This window comes from Suricata suricatta, chromosome 5, assembly GCF_006229205.1.
Source record: "Suricata suricatta isolate VVHF042 chromosome 5, meerkat_22Aug2017_6uvM2_HiC, whole genome shotgun sequence".
Taxonomy (NCBI): Eukaryota; Metazoa; Chordata; class Mammalia; order Carnivora; family Herpestidae; genus Suricata; species Suricata suricatta.
In genome coordinates, this window is record NC_043704.1 from 144,725,676 (window position 1) to 144,739,539 (window position 13,864).

At 55.6% G+C, this 13,864-nt stretch overlaps 2 protein-coding genes and 1 long non-coding RNA gene across 7 annotated transcripts in view; 1 reads left to right on the forward strand and 2 right to left on the reverse strand.

Annotated features, from left to right (window-relative positions):
• LOC115292370 overlaps positions 1-2,598 on the reverse strand; it is a 7,143-nt gene extending 4,545 nt beyond the window's left edge. The window contains exon 1 of the long non-coding RNA XR_003908957.1: positions 1,135-2,598. This is a non-coding gene — a long non-coding RNA (uncharacterized LOC115292370). The remainder of the gene's footprint in view (positions 1-1,134) is intronic.
• The window catches only part of POMGNT2 (protein O-linked mannose N-acetylglucosaminyltransferase 2 (beta 1,4-)), a 24,078-nt gene extending 19,440 nt beyond the window's left edge, over positions 1-4,638 (forward strand). For all 3 annotated transcript variants that reach the window (XM_029940393.1, XM_029940395.1, XM_029940394.1), the window contains one exon: positions 2,309-4,638. In XM_029940393.1, coding sequence (XP_029796253.1) covers positions 2,414-4,156 — 1,743 coding nt within the window. In that variant the 5' untranslated portion in view covers positions 2,309-2,413 and the 3' untranslated portion in view covers positions 4,157-4,638. The remainder of the gene's footprint in view (positions 1-2,308) is intronic.
• A 6,428-nt stretch (positions 4,639-11,066) lies between these two features.
• Positions 11,067-13,864, reverse strand: part of GASK1A (golgi associated kinase 1A) — a 60,542-nt gene continuing 57,744 nt past the window's right edge. For all 3 annotated transcript variants that reach the window (XM_029940854.1, XM_029940853.1, XM_029940852.1), the window contains 2 exons: positions 12,206-12,309; positions 11,067-11,552 (listed from right to left, as the gene is read on the reverse strand). In XM_029940854.1, coding sequence (XP_029796714.1) covers positions 11,342-11,552; positions 12,206-12,309 — 315 coding nt within the window. In that variant the 3' untranslated portion in view covers positions 11,067-11,341. The remainder of the gene's footprint in view (positions 11,553-12,205; positions 12,310-13,864) is intronic.

Genomic DNA, 13,864 nt, shown 5'->3' on the forward strand with positions numbered 1-13,864 from the left:
AAAGGAATGATAACCAAAGAAAACCTGGGACAAAGAAAGAACAGAAAGAACAGAAATAAAAATACGGGTTAAATATAATAGGCTCTCCTTTCCCTCTCGAGAAAATGACACTTGACAGTTGAAACCAGATTTGTAATACTGTCTGATGTGGATTTTAATGTCTGTAAAGGAAAGTTGAAGATAATTTTAAGGGAGAAGGATAAAAGAGTCCCAATAGTGATACAGTCTCTAAACTTAATCGAGACATAAAATGTCAATACTAGTAGACTGTGCTAATTTGCATGTATACAGTATGATGCCTAGAACAACCACTAGAAAACCTGTACCAAGAAATACACTCAAAAACACTAAATAGACAAAAATGTGATTCAAATAGATCTACAAGAAGACAGAAAAATGGCACAGGAACAAAAAGTGCCAATTCCTGAGCCATACTCCAGACCTGCTGCTGATCAGAACCTCCAGGATCTGGGCCTGAAATACATTTTCAGCAGGTGCCTCTGGGGATTTCCATAACCAGCCAGGTCTGAGAATTTGTGGTTGAGACCAGTATTTTTTAAACAGCAAACTGCCAACCCTGTTAGGTTGTAAAATCATGAACACCCTCTTCCCCACCTTTTAAAACAGAATAGAATATTGGGCTGGAAAAGGAAACACTGGAGTGCATTATAGTCAGAGTAATTCTTTGTGAAGTTTTTTGGTGGGTAATGTAACACATGCATATGTATGGATGTGTGTGTGCTCAACCCTTAGACGAGGGTCGGCTGGAGGGATGCCGCCCCCAGGAAGGGCCTTCAGCTAATGCTGGGTAGGAGTTGGTAGCAAATCGCCTGGCTTTCTCAGAGTAGTGACCCGCTCATTCATGTGTCCTGTCTTGGCTTCACTCCTTGTCCCTCTTCACTCACTACTCTCCTACACAGGTTTCTTGGGATAATTTCTTGAACTATTTAGACTGATTCCGCTTCTGAGGGAACCTAGCCAAGGCACTCTTTCTGGGCAGGACTGCACTTTGGTGTTTGTGATCTAGGGGAGAGGGAAGTTGCAAGACACCAAGAGTCAAAAGCTAGCTCGGAGGGAATGAAGCGGCAGATCAGCCCCTCCCCAGTGCAATGCTGCGTGGGCACCAGGTGTTACCTGTGCTCCTCCGGTGAGGGCTGAGGGTGACATCCGTCAGGTGTGAGCCATCCTGGGCTTCACAGCAAATGTGTTACCCTTCCTCGTAGTGCAGAAGAGCGGAGCAGATGCCTGCAGCCCAGCCAGGCCTCTCTGCAGGTGTGTGTATCAGTGGTGACCTGCAGACACAGTTCTTTTACTGAACCAGAGAGGGGGCAACTAGCTACCCATCCTTTCATGGGAATCAAAAGGCATGATTTCCAAACAGGAGCTTCAAGCAAGAGCAGACGTCCCCCCATATGCCCCAGGCATATGTGCCATGTGTCTTAAGAAGGGGCACACTGGGGTCCTGGCGGACAGCTGGCAGCGATACTCACAAGCCTTCAGCCCCATGTAAGGAAAAGTCCAGGAATGCCAGGCCCCTCAAGGGAACTTTCCCTGCAGCCTCTCGTCCCGGGTCCTCTGTTGGTTAGCTCTGGCTACAGCCGTGCCGCACAATAAACGGCCACAGGATTTCCGTGACCTACAATAATAAGCACTTACCCAGCTCAGATGCCTCTCTGTTGACTAGTGGTTCTGATGGCTGGGTCTGCTCACAAACCTGGGGGTCAGGTGAGCCACCTGGGGCTCAGCTGGAGCAGCGCTGCTCTGCACACACGTCGCTCCTCCTGGGACCAGGAAATCAGGCCGAACAGATTCTTCTCAGGGCAGTGTCATAGGCATAGAGCGGGCAAGGCCAGCCACACAAGCTTTTCCCAAAGCTCTGATTATGCTTTCTCTGCTAACATTTCATTGGCCAAAGCAAGTTATGTGGTCAAGCCCAAAGTCAAGGTACAGGGATATATACTCCCCCATGTGGAAGCAGACTGGAGGGGAGGGAGTGAGTATTTTGAACAGCAGTCTACTCTACCATACCTTCGAATGTGCAAGATGGTTCAAGAATCCACGGCTGGGGCGCCCAGGGGGATCATCTGGTGAAGCATCCAACTCTTGATTTTTGGCTCAGGTCATGATCTCAGGGTCGTGGAATCCAGCCCCGTGTAGGGTTCCACATTGAACTTGGAGCCTGCTCTCTCTCTCCTCCTCTGCCCCTCTCCTGCTCAGCGCGCGCACAAAGTGCAGGCACAGTACCTGACACACAGCGGAAGCTTGAAGGTACTCCAGACAAACACCTTTCTGTTCTCCTCTCCCGCAGGCTTTTGCCGATCCTCGGGGTGCCTGTGGAGACGGGTCAAGCCCGTCCGGGCCATGGCACTTCCCCGGGGCCGTCCTCTCACTAGCGCCCCGCGGTGGCACTAGGATGCACCTGTCGGCGGTGTTCAACGCGCTGCTGGTGTCGGTGCTGGCGGCGGTGCTGTGGAAGCACGTGCGGCTGCGCGAGCATGCGGCCGCCCTGGAGGAGGAGGTGGCGCGCGGCCGCCAGGCCCCGGAACCCGCGTCCGCGCAGCGGATCGACTACCCGCGCGCGCTGCAGACCCTGGCGGAGGGCGGCACGCACATGGTGTGCACGGGCCGCACGCACACCGACCGCCTCTGCCGCTTCCAGTGGCTGTGCTACTCCAGCGAGGCCGACGAGTTCGTCTTCTTCCACGGCAACGCCTCGGCCATGCTGCCCAACCTGGGCGCGCGGCGCTTCCAGCCGGCGCTGCTTGACCTGTCCACCGTGGAGGACCACAGCGCACAGTACTTCAACTTCGTGGAGCTGCCCGCCGCCGCGCTGCGCTTTATGCCCAAGCCGGTGTTCGTGCCCGACACGGCGCTGCTCGCCAACCGCTTCAACCCCGACAACCTCATGCACGTCTTCCACGACGACCTGCTGCCGCTCTTCTACACGCTGAGGCAGTTCCCCGGCCTGGCGCACGAGGCCCGCCTCTTCTTCATGGAGGGCTGGGGCGAGGGCGCCCACTTTGACCTCTACAAGCTGCTCAGCCCCAAGCAGCCTCTCCTGCGGGCACAGCTGAAGACCCTGGGCCGGCTGCTCTGCTTCTCCCACGCCTTCGTGGGCCTCTCCAAGGTCACCACGTGGTACCAGTACGGCTTCGTCCAGCCCCAGGGCCCGAAGGCCAACATCCTCATCTCGGGCACCGAGATCCGCCAGTTCGCCCGGTTCATGATGGAAAAGCTGAATGTGAGCCAGGCGGGGGCTCCGCTCGGTGAGGAGTACATCCTGGTCTTCAGCCGCACCCAAAACAGACTCATCCTGAACGAGGCAGAGCTGCTACTGGCGCTGGCGCAGGAGTTCCAGATGAAGACGGTGACGGTGTCCCTGGAGGACCATGCCTTCGCAGACGTCGTGCGGCTGGTCAGCAACGCCTCCATGCTGGTCAGCATGCACGGGGCACAGCTGGTCACCGCCCTCTTCCTGCCCCGTGGGGCCACCGTGGTCGAGCTTTTCCCGTATGCCGTGAATCCGGACCACTATACCCCCTATAAGACTCTGGCCACGCTGCCTGGCATGGACCTCCAGTATGTAGCCTGGCGGAACATGATGCCAGAGAACACAGTCACGCATCCCGAACGGCCTTGGGAAGAGGGGGGCATCACTCACCTAGACCGGGCTGAGCAGGCCCGCATCCTGCAGAGCCGTGAGGTGCCGCGGCACCTCTGTTGCAGGAACCCCGAGTGGCTCTTCCGAATCTACCAGGACACCAAGGTGGACATCCCATCCCTCACCCAGACCATACGGCATGTGGTAAAGGGCCGGCCGGGGCCACGGAAGCAGAAGTGGACTGTTGGCCTCTACCCAGGCAAGGTCCGGGATGCACGGTGCCAGGCAACTGTGCAGGGCGCCTCCGAGGCCCGCCTCACCGTGTCCTGGCAGATCCCGTGGAACCTCAAGTACCTGAAGGTGAGGGAGGTGAAGTACGAGGTGTGGCTCCAGGAGCAGGGGGAGAACACCTATGTGCCTTACATCCTGGCCCTGCAGAACCACACCTTCACGGAGAACATCAAGCCCTTCACTACCTACTTGGTGTGGGTCCGCTGCATCTTCAACAAGGTCCTCCTGGGACCCTTTGCAGATGTGCTGGTGTGTAGCACATAGCGAGCGTGCCTCGGCCAGACCTTGGGGAGGGTGTGGCTCCTCCAGCTCCGTGTCCCTGGGCCCACTCACTCTGCATGGTGGCTTCTGGGAGTTGCTCATCTGTTGAGCAGGCCTGCCCCAGGCTTGTGCCTCTGTGTGCTCTTACAGCATCTGGAGCGTGGGGTTCCCAGTACTCTCTCCACTGGTACCAGGGGACCCTCCCCACCCCCTTCTCCCATCCTGAGCCCCCAGGCCATGGAGAAGGCCCTTAGCAGGAGGTGGAAGAGGAGGAGAAGGAAGGTAAGAACCCTAAGGAGCCTCTAGCCGAGTAATCCTGCTGTTCCCAACTGAATCCTTCTGGTTGATCTCCAGCGTTTGGAACCTGTGAGTAAACCATGTCGTTGCTTGGGCGGGTGGTTCATCAGCTCCCACCATCATGGAACTCCCCCATGGCGCCGGCAAGGTGTGTTTGGAACATTCATTAAATGATTATAAACATCTGGGTCAAGTCTTGTTATTGTGGAGTAGAGAGCGGGGCTGGTAGTCAGCACCCACATGCCCTGTAACCCCGGCTGTCACCCGAGGAGACGTGATGGGGAAAGCGTCGAGGCCTGTGAGGGGGGGCAGGCTGGCTGGACTTCACCTTGACTGCTGGGCGGACAGGGCTGCGGTGAGCAGCAGCCGTGTCCACCAGGGGGGTTCTTAGGCCAGAGAGGACTCACAAGACCACAAGAGCCCACACTTGGCGTCGGGTCCCCTTAGAAGGACACAGGACAGCACGTTGCGCAGGACGGCACTGAGCACTTTTCTTCTGCAGGAGTCCCCCTCACACCAGCGGGGGGGCCATCTCGCCCCGTCCTGCAAGTCTGTGCTTGAGGCTGATGAGGCAAGACCACGTCAATAGTTGGGGCCACTGGCTTAGAAGCCCCATGGGGGGCCATTATCTTTCAAACAACAGTCTTAGGTCCCAGGGCCCTCAGGGGACACACTGGGTTCCAAGAGCCACTGCACTCAGGGGGGCCGCCCCCCCAGCTCTGGCGTCCCCATCAGGTGTTCCAGTTCGTTCGCAGCCCTGCCAGTGCAGACGTAGCTTATCTATCAGACGTCAGCCTTCCTGTCAGCAGCTTTGCCAGACGGCACACCTGACGTTCCGCCTTTGTCTGGCTTCCGTGGGAACAGCTAAGATCAGTTTTGTCCTTATAGAAGAGACCCTGGGGCAAGTCTGACTCCTGGGAAGGACAGCAGGAAAGGGGGTCAGGAGGAGAGTCCCAGGCTGTAGCCCAGTTCTAGGACTGTCGCCCCAAGCTGGTCAGGACTTCTGGGGCCAACGATGTCTATTAGATGAGCAGCTGGGTCACTCAGGGCTGCTGTGGAAGTATGGCCTTGGTGCTGGTCAGTGACGGATTCAGAGCAGGAGATCTAAGGTGGCATCTTTTCACAGTCACCTGTGCCTCCCTGACATTCCTTTTACCCCAAATATCTTTGTCCCTAACCGTATCCTCCATCTGCCCCCTTCTCAAACTGCCACATTCATCCACACATAAAGGATCAGTTCATTTTGGGGCGCCTAGGTGGCTCAGTCAGTTAAGTGTCCGACTTCAGCTCAGGTCATGATTTCACGGTTCGTGGGTTCGAGCCCCGTGTCGGGGTCTGTGCTGACAGCTAGCTCAGAGCCTGGAGTCTGTCTTCCAGTTCTGTGTCTCCCTCTCTCTCTTGGACCCTCCCCTGTTCTCTCTCTCTCTCTCAAAAATAAAAACATTTAAGAAATTTTTTTAAAAAGGATCAGTTCATTTGGAACATTTGAAAGTTCAGACACTGCCAGTGTGGAGGTAAAATGACACAATTATTTGGAAACCTGTTTGGTGGGTTTTTACTAATGCTGAACCCTTCTCTTGGCAATTCCACCGCTAAATACGCCCAAGAGAAACGAGTCGTCAAAGAGACTTGCACTGGTGGAGGGAAGCCTCGCTTGTGCCTCGGCTCCAGTGAGAAGGAACGATGCCGATGCCTGAGAAGATGCCGGGCCTCTGGCTCTTACATGCGTTGCTGACAGGAATGTCAACTGCAGCCCGGGAATCGCTGGCGGCTTCTTACGAAATTAAACGTGTTACCGTGAAACTACACACCTGGGTGTTCACCCTGGTGGGGGGAATTCGGTATGAGAATGTGCAGAGCGGCTTTAATCGTATTAGCCCTGAACTAGAAATGACCCAGAGGCCCTTCAGCAGGTGGCTTAAACAAACTGTGGCCCCTCCGTACCGCGGGATCCTAAATAATAAAAAGGAACAGTAGTAGAAAAGGAACAGACTACTGATAAAAGCCACAATCTGGATGGATCTCAGGAGCGTTGTGCTGAGTGAAAAAAGCCAATCTCAAAAGTTTACATCCTATGTGATTCCATTTAGATACCGTTCTCAAAACGACAAAAGTGGTGGAGATGGGGAGCAGCTTTGTGGTGGCCGGGGATTAGGGTGGCTGAGAAGGAATGGGGTGGGGGTGACCCCCCAGGGGTAGCCCGAGGGGGAACGCCTTGGCACTGGAGCAGTTCTGTGTCTCAGTTGCCGTGCTGGTTGGTGGACCTGCACGTGATGAAGTGACAGGATCCCTGCAGATGGTACAGCAGTGTCAAGTTCATGTTTCGGGTGCTGTACTGTAATTTTGGAAGACGTAACCACTCGGGGAAGCCGGATGAAGGGTACACAGGACCTCTCATACTGTCTCAGCATCCACTATAAATTTCTAATTATGTCAAAAATTAAAAAAAATAAATCCTTGGGAGGACGAGAGGGGTGGGCTCCAGGCGGGGCCTTGAGGTTCAGAGAACCGCACAGCCTCGGAGGCGGCTACTGGAGCTGTGAATTCAGGAGCCAGAAGCTGAGCTCTGGTCCGAGGCTCAGGTCACTGTCATAGCTGCTGCCACTGTCACAGCCACCTCAGTCACCGAAAATAGCTGAGAGGTGCAAGAAGATGCCCTCCACTTCACTCCTTCCAACGGTCCCATGAGTGCATCCAAATAGTGGCATCTAATTTGCATCCCGGGCCCAGCTGGGCTGCAAGGGAGTCTGGGTAATAGCACATGCAGCCTGGGCAGCGCCGGAAGCCTTCCTAGGAGGGTGGGTTGGACCAACTGGATCCCAATGGTACACCCACCACTGTCACTCACACACACACACACATACACACACACACACAGGGCCAGATGTGTCTTCCTGTGGCGATGGAATTCCATTCCTTCCCACCAGGAAGTCAGCGAATGCCTGGTGTGAGTGCGTGTGTTTTAGATGAAGGCACCAGGCCCTAGAACAAGGAGATCCGATGCAGTCAGATGTGCAAGAAGCCTTCACCGTTGGATTTGCCTTCATGCCTCCCTGGTTGTGCCCTGTCACTCACCTGGACACGTGGAGGTGTGGCTCTCGTTCCTTCGTGTTATGTGGGTCTATGGTATAAAGGGTCCTCTGGCAAATGGTGCCGGGGAGACATACACACAAGAAACTTTAAAAATCCATATTTTTGGGGCACCCGGGGGGCTCAGTTGATTCAGCTTCTGACTTCGGCTCAGGTCATGATCTCATGACTTGTGGGTTCAAGCCCCGCGTCGGGCTTTGTGCTGACAGCTCAGAACCTGGAACCTGCTTCAATTCTGTATCTCCCTCTCTCTCTGCCCCTTCTTTGCTCACACTCTATCTCCCTCTCTCAAAAATAAATGAACATTAAAAACAAATTTTAAAAAATCCATATTCTTGCATCCGTCAGCTTGAAGTGACTTCGCTCACCTTGTCTCCTGTGTCTCCCGCTGTGAAGTGACTTGTCTTGTTGGTTAGACAATACCAGGCTGTATAGGTTACTCCACCTCATGCCCCCAAAGCCTCCGGCCCCTATACCCACCTGCCCTCGGAGACCTCCCTCCCCAAATAAGCATCCCCTGAGCAGTGCTACCTAGAGCCGCAGGCAGGCCAGAGAGGCCTGGGGCAGCACTGCTGCTGGCCCAGGGAGGAGAGAGGGGGGCCGGTGGAGCAAAGAGGAGGAGGGGAGGGGCAGGAGGGGAAGAACTCCTTCAGGGCGATGATAAGCAATCCATCCTCCCCACTTGAGAGGCCTTGAGGTGGGTAGGGACAGGTTTCAGGGGACGAAAGGCCAGGGTCCCTAGAAAGGCAGACTGGCAGAGCCCAAAGCCTGGAGTGGAAGCTCCTGCCTTTGGGTAGCCTAGGAGTGTGGGCTGCAGGAAGGGTCTTGTCTGAGCTGGTGGATGAGCCTTGGGGGCTCAGGGGGCCACTTCTCTGAAAGCCCTGGCCTGAGAAGCCAGCTCACAGCCTTCACAGAGATCGTGCCTCCCACATCTCCTTGTGCTGCCCCGCCCCCCACTGCCCCCGTCAACTCTGGTGCCCTCTTGCCCACAGCGCTGCCTTCACACTTCCTGGATCCCCAGTGACTGGGACCTTACCTCCCAACAGAACGCCAGGACACCCACTCTGATGGCCAGATGGCACACGCGGCCACCACAACACACTGCACACCCTGATTCCTTCTTAATTCCATATTCTGTGTGGGAAACCTCACTGAGATTTGTTGAATGAGTGAATGCATGACAGTAGGAAGGAAGGAAGGAAGGATGCTATAGTGGTGGGGGCATGGGGCTCTGGAGTTAAACGGGCCTGGGTTCAAATCCCAGCCCCACCAGGCTCTCTGACCTTGGGCAAGTGACTCAATGTCTCAGCCTCAGTTTTCTGTTCTGTCAAATGGGAGCAGTAATGCCTACCTTACGGAGTTATTTCGAAGCTTTGCGATGAGGAACACAGTAAAGCACTGGGCACAGTGCAGGCCACCATCCGTATTCACTTCACCCAGGTAGTGCTCCCCAGGTTCACAGGCAGACTCTGCTGCCTCCATCTGTCTGGCCTCGGGCAATGCACTCCCTCCGCAGCTGAGGTTCTTGATCTATAGAGCGAGGATCGTACAGCTGGGATTGTAAGGCATTCATGAAGTCTCCTGTGTAAAGCCCTTTGCAATGCCTTGTGGGAAGTAAATCCGTTACTACAGGGCTGGAATCCCATGACCAATGCCTGGAGGTCAGATGTCCTTCAGAAGTCTGAATTTTTCAGATACAGAAACGTAATGTGGTGCCTGTACTGTGTATTACACAGTATTCTCAGCAGGGCCTGAAGGCCCACCCTGTAACCGAGCATGCTGGGATTTCTGCAGTGCAATGCAATGCACAAATATTCATGCTGCCTGGGACATGAGCTCTGCCAGCGAACATTCGAAAAGGCTGTTGATCTTCGGAGCTGGGGGATTGCTGGCGCTGCACCTAGAGAGCTGTGAACCTGTTACTATCACCAGCCTCTGCACTTCGGAAACACCACCGTTTTCCTTGGAACAGCCCCTTTGGGATGAAGTACCAAGAAACAGTCGGACCTGGGGTGAGGACAGTCAGGCGCAGGGCGGCTGGTGACTGCGGTGGCTCCACCAGCCTCCTCGTGAAGGCTGACCGGCATGCGGTTAGTTGAGCAGACCCCGCACTGCAGGCCCCTCGCAGCTCATGCCCTGGAAGCCTCTTAAGGTTGATGAGAAGGTCCTAATACACCCTCCCCAGCTATTTGCTTTGCTCGGCACATCCCTTTCATTCCAGAAGCAATGGCTGGGGGAGGCTTAGGGCCAGCAGAGTGTGCTGCGGCGGCTGCCAGTGTTTTTCGAAAAGCATAGAAAGTGGATGAAGTTTCAAGTTTGCAGGAAAGACACAGTTCATGGATGGAGAAGACTTTAACGAGCAAAGAGCAATGGGCAGGGAGCCAGCGGCACGTGACCGTGCTTGGCTGGGGTCGGAGTTCGCTCCTCCACATTCCACGAAATTGGCCCTGCCTGTCATCAGCTCCGGATCCAAAGGGATTAGAGGAAGAGAAGTTGTCAGAGCCACTGGGCAGGGCGGTAGGAGTGCCCTTTAGTGGTGATTCTGGGCTGGAGACACGCTAGCACTACTCTGGCCTGGGTGTGAATTCTAACCCTTCTACCTACAGGCTGGGTGCCCTTGAACAAGTCATCGAACCCCTCTGTGCCTCCTCTGTACAATGGAGATAATATTAGTCACGCCTAATCTGTAAGGTGGAGCTAATAATCACACATACCCCTCGAGTCGTGGTGAGGTTAGGTGTGCCTTGATCCACGGAAACCACTGTCACAGCGCCTGGCATCGTCCCTTGGCAAACATTCCTCGTTAGTCCAGCAGGTGCTCAACAACAATTTGTCAGTTGCTACCCATTAAGTGGCCACAGCCAGATCTGAACCCAGAGCTCCTGCATTCAAGTCCAGTCCTCTGAAAATCAAAATAGAAAAAAGTTAAGGAATCATATATTTAAAAGGACTTTCTGAGGTCGAAGCTGGGGACTAACAGAGTTCGTGTTGAGGAAGAGCGCATCAAGAGCCTGGTGCCCTCAAGCTGGAGCCATTCTCAGTGAGAAGTGGCCCAGAGGGGTGGGGCCCAGCCCTAGAGTTCTGTGGACTTGGGCAGAGCTGGGCTTGGAGCCTCCCTCCAACCCCTACCATCCCAGAGAGAGGAACAGGCCAGTGCTGAGGGGATCGCTAGAGATGGGGTCTGGCCGAGTGGGCTAAGCTCAGCGGGCTGGGCCCTGTCCTCTGGTGCCAGGAGTGGTTGACTTGCACGGGGCGAGCTGGGAGGGGCCACACAGTGTCTGCTTATGCATCCACCATTCCGTGCTGAGCAGACCTGTTCACATCAGGACACAAAAGTGCTTGCTAGAAGCTTGGGGCCTTGCTTACTGACAAGGTTCCAAAGACTCTGGCTTGGAGTCTTCAGAGAGAAACCACACACACACACACACACACACACACACTCTCGCACGAGTGCACATGCACTCACACACCTACTCTACAAATGCGTGTGGGAGGCACAATTTTACAGTATCTGGAGCGGTTCATAGAACATTCTTGAAAATATTTATTGGTGCAAGGGAGTAAAGAGCCAGAGCTGGAAAGGCAGAAAGGACTGTGGTAAGAGTGAAAACCCAACACCCACAACCACCTTCACCATCCCAAGCAGGTGACACATTCTGTGACATTCTGGCTTTTCCCATTTGTCTTCAAGCCAGGGGAGCACGAGAGAGTGTGGTCCCCGGCATGGACGCGCACCCACTCAGGTGGGCCTGTGAGGCCCCCGCGAGCGAGGCGGGGGCCGTTCCCCGGCAGCGCAGGGGCTCACGAGTCCTCGTCCTTGAAGAGCGTCAGGTTGTGCTTCTGGATGTGTTCCAGCAGCACCTGTCCTCGCCGCTCCAGGGTCCGGAGAACCTGCCTCAGGCCTTGTCTCCCGCCTTGACTTTGCCAGAACACTGGGTCCGTCTGCAGGGACGCGAGCAGCACATTCTGTAGACACCCTGATGCAAGGACCTTCACGGCAGACTCGGGGAACCTGGAGGTTAGGTCCCCCCACGACACAACAGGAAGGAAAAGCAAAAGTGAGCTCAGAAAATTTCCATGGCAGGTGAAGCCAGAGGGCCAGAAACCGCACCACTGGCAACCCCTGGCAAAGTCATCCTGACAAGTCCCAGGGCCCGTCTGCTGACTCGTTATTGGGGAACCCTTCCATCTGCCTGCTGTGAGAGCAGGCAGGGGACAGGGCTTTGGGATGGATCCCAACCTGCAGAGAAGCTGGGAGTGTCAATCTGCTATCCCAGACGAGATGCCCTTGGCAAATGCCAGAGAGAGTCCTAAGGCTGAGCTGCTTGTCTGGAGTGAGCAGGGGAGGGGTGGGCCCCCCATGCTAGCTCCTCCTCTGGGGAGGGGGCAGGGAGGGGGAGAACATGGCCGGCCAGTGTTCTGCTGGGCCAGGAGGCCCTCTGGCTATTAGGGGTGGGGGCACTCCATCCAGGAGTTGAAGGGCCTGCTGGCTGTGTCCCCTCAGCTTTCCCGGTGCTCCCCACCTCCTCCTGAGGCTCGAATCCAATAGCTTTTGTCTAACAGGCTGCAGACTTCACAGGAGCCGTGATTCAAGGCCCCACAGTCTACAGCAGAGCCATCAAGCCTCAGTCTCCAAACCTCCATCTCAACCCCGCCGACCCTTACCCATCTATGCCCTCCAGCAGCCGAAAGTTCAGCTTGTCCTCAGGGTGTTGAAGGTCGCCAGCATTATCGATGTAGACCAGACGGGACGGATCGCTGCTCCGGACCTCAGGGGAGAAGATGGACAGAGACAAAAGTGGGTAAGGCTGCAGCCTAGCTGGCGCCCATGGGCTCTGTCAGGGTTAAGAGGCTCAGAGGGCCCTGAGATGACAGGAAGCACCATCCCAGCGAGCCCTCCCAGCAACTCTAGAAGGGGACCACTAGCATTAGTTCCCTCTTGCAGAATCAGGGGCACAAGGAAGTTAAGTCATCTGCACGCAGGCACACAGCTAAGGAGCAGCTGGCTAGTTGCACCCTGGACCAGCAGTGCCAGGCCCCAGGGCCATCCTGTGAAACCACAAGGCAGAGGGGTTGATTCCTTCCTGCTCTGGTGGCTGAAGCGGTGAGGCACGTGGGTAGTAACTGGCAGGTGCAGAGATGGCCTGCCCAATGGGGTGTTGGCTTCAGGACATACTGCATGCACGCATGCGCACGCGCTCACGCATCCTGTGCGCCTGCGCATTCCCCTGAACACCGCCAAGAACAGACAAGGTCTTCTGTCCTCAGGCAGCATGCTCTCGCCCAGCAGAAGAGTTTAGTGACTCCTAAACCCTTTCAAAACTAAAACCAGCCAAACGGAATTCTTTAGCGCTTCAAAAATAAGGCATGGCTGGAACCTAGAGGCCATGTCTTCCGCTCCCTACTCCCACCCCCTCCCACCTCAGTGCACACACCCCATTCCTATATATTCTCCAGGATTCCATGGTGTTTTCCCACAATTCTCTCCATTAACCTAGGCTTCACAAATGAACTTTTGCCTCCAGGACCCTAGCTTTTCCTCTTCTCTATCTCTTCTCCCTCCTCACCCCTCTCCACACATCAGGGATCATCTAGTTCTTAAAGCCCAATGACTCCTCCCTCTGAAAACTGCTGTCCTAAGGGATCTGTGAGATGGCTGCCCCCAGGGCTAACTGATAGATGTAAAAGCCTTACCTCCTCCTGGGATAACAACTGCCTTTCACTGGGGAAGAGGGGAGCGAGCTCTGAGGACAGGAGACAGAGAACTCCCACCACCCAGCGGCTTCACCAGGCAGCCCTGGCCCCTGGCTGGTGTGGGCCTCCTGAAGCTCAGCCCGGGGCACCGTGCTCACAGCTACTCTCTCCAAAAGCAACTGGCCAAAGTGAGGCATCGTGGACATTCGGCTCGCTGGGGGAGAAGGCAGAGGGTGGCCCCCTGCTCCTTGGACAGGAGTGACTGCTCTGGCAGTCCCTGTCTCTGATGGCCCCTGCACATGGCTTCCCACCCTGTGCTCTACTTTTAACAGGAGGCAGTGCAGTGTTCCTCTGGCCAACACCGGCCTGTGAGCTGTGGGCCCTCGGAGGGAGCCCTGTCACTGCTGCCGACCAGCCACGTGGCCTTGGAAAACTCCCTCTCCCGGTCCAGGCCGCAGTGTCCACAGCTCCTGGCACAATGGGGGCAGCTGACTAGATGCACAGCTCTCATACCTGCTTCCAGCAGCCCAAGGGGTCCCCTGTAGTCTCTCAAGGGGACAGTGGGGTTGAGGAAATCCCAGCCCCCACACCACAGCCACCTCGACCATTTTGGCAAAGCCCCACTCGGAT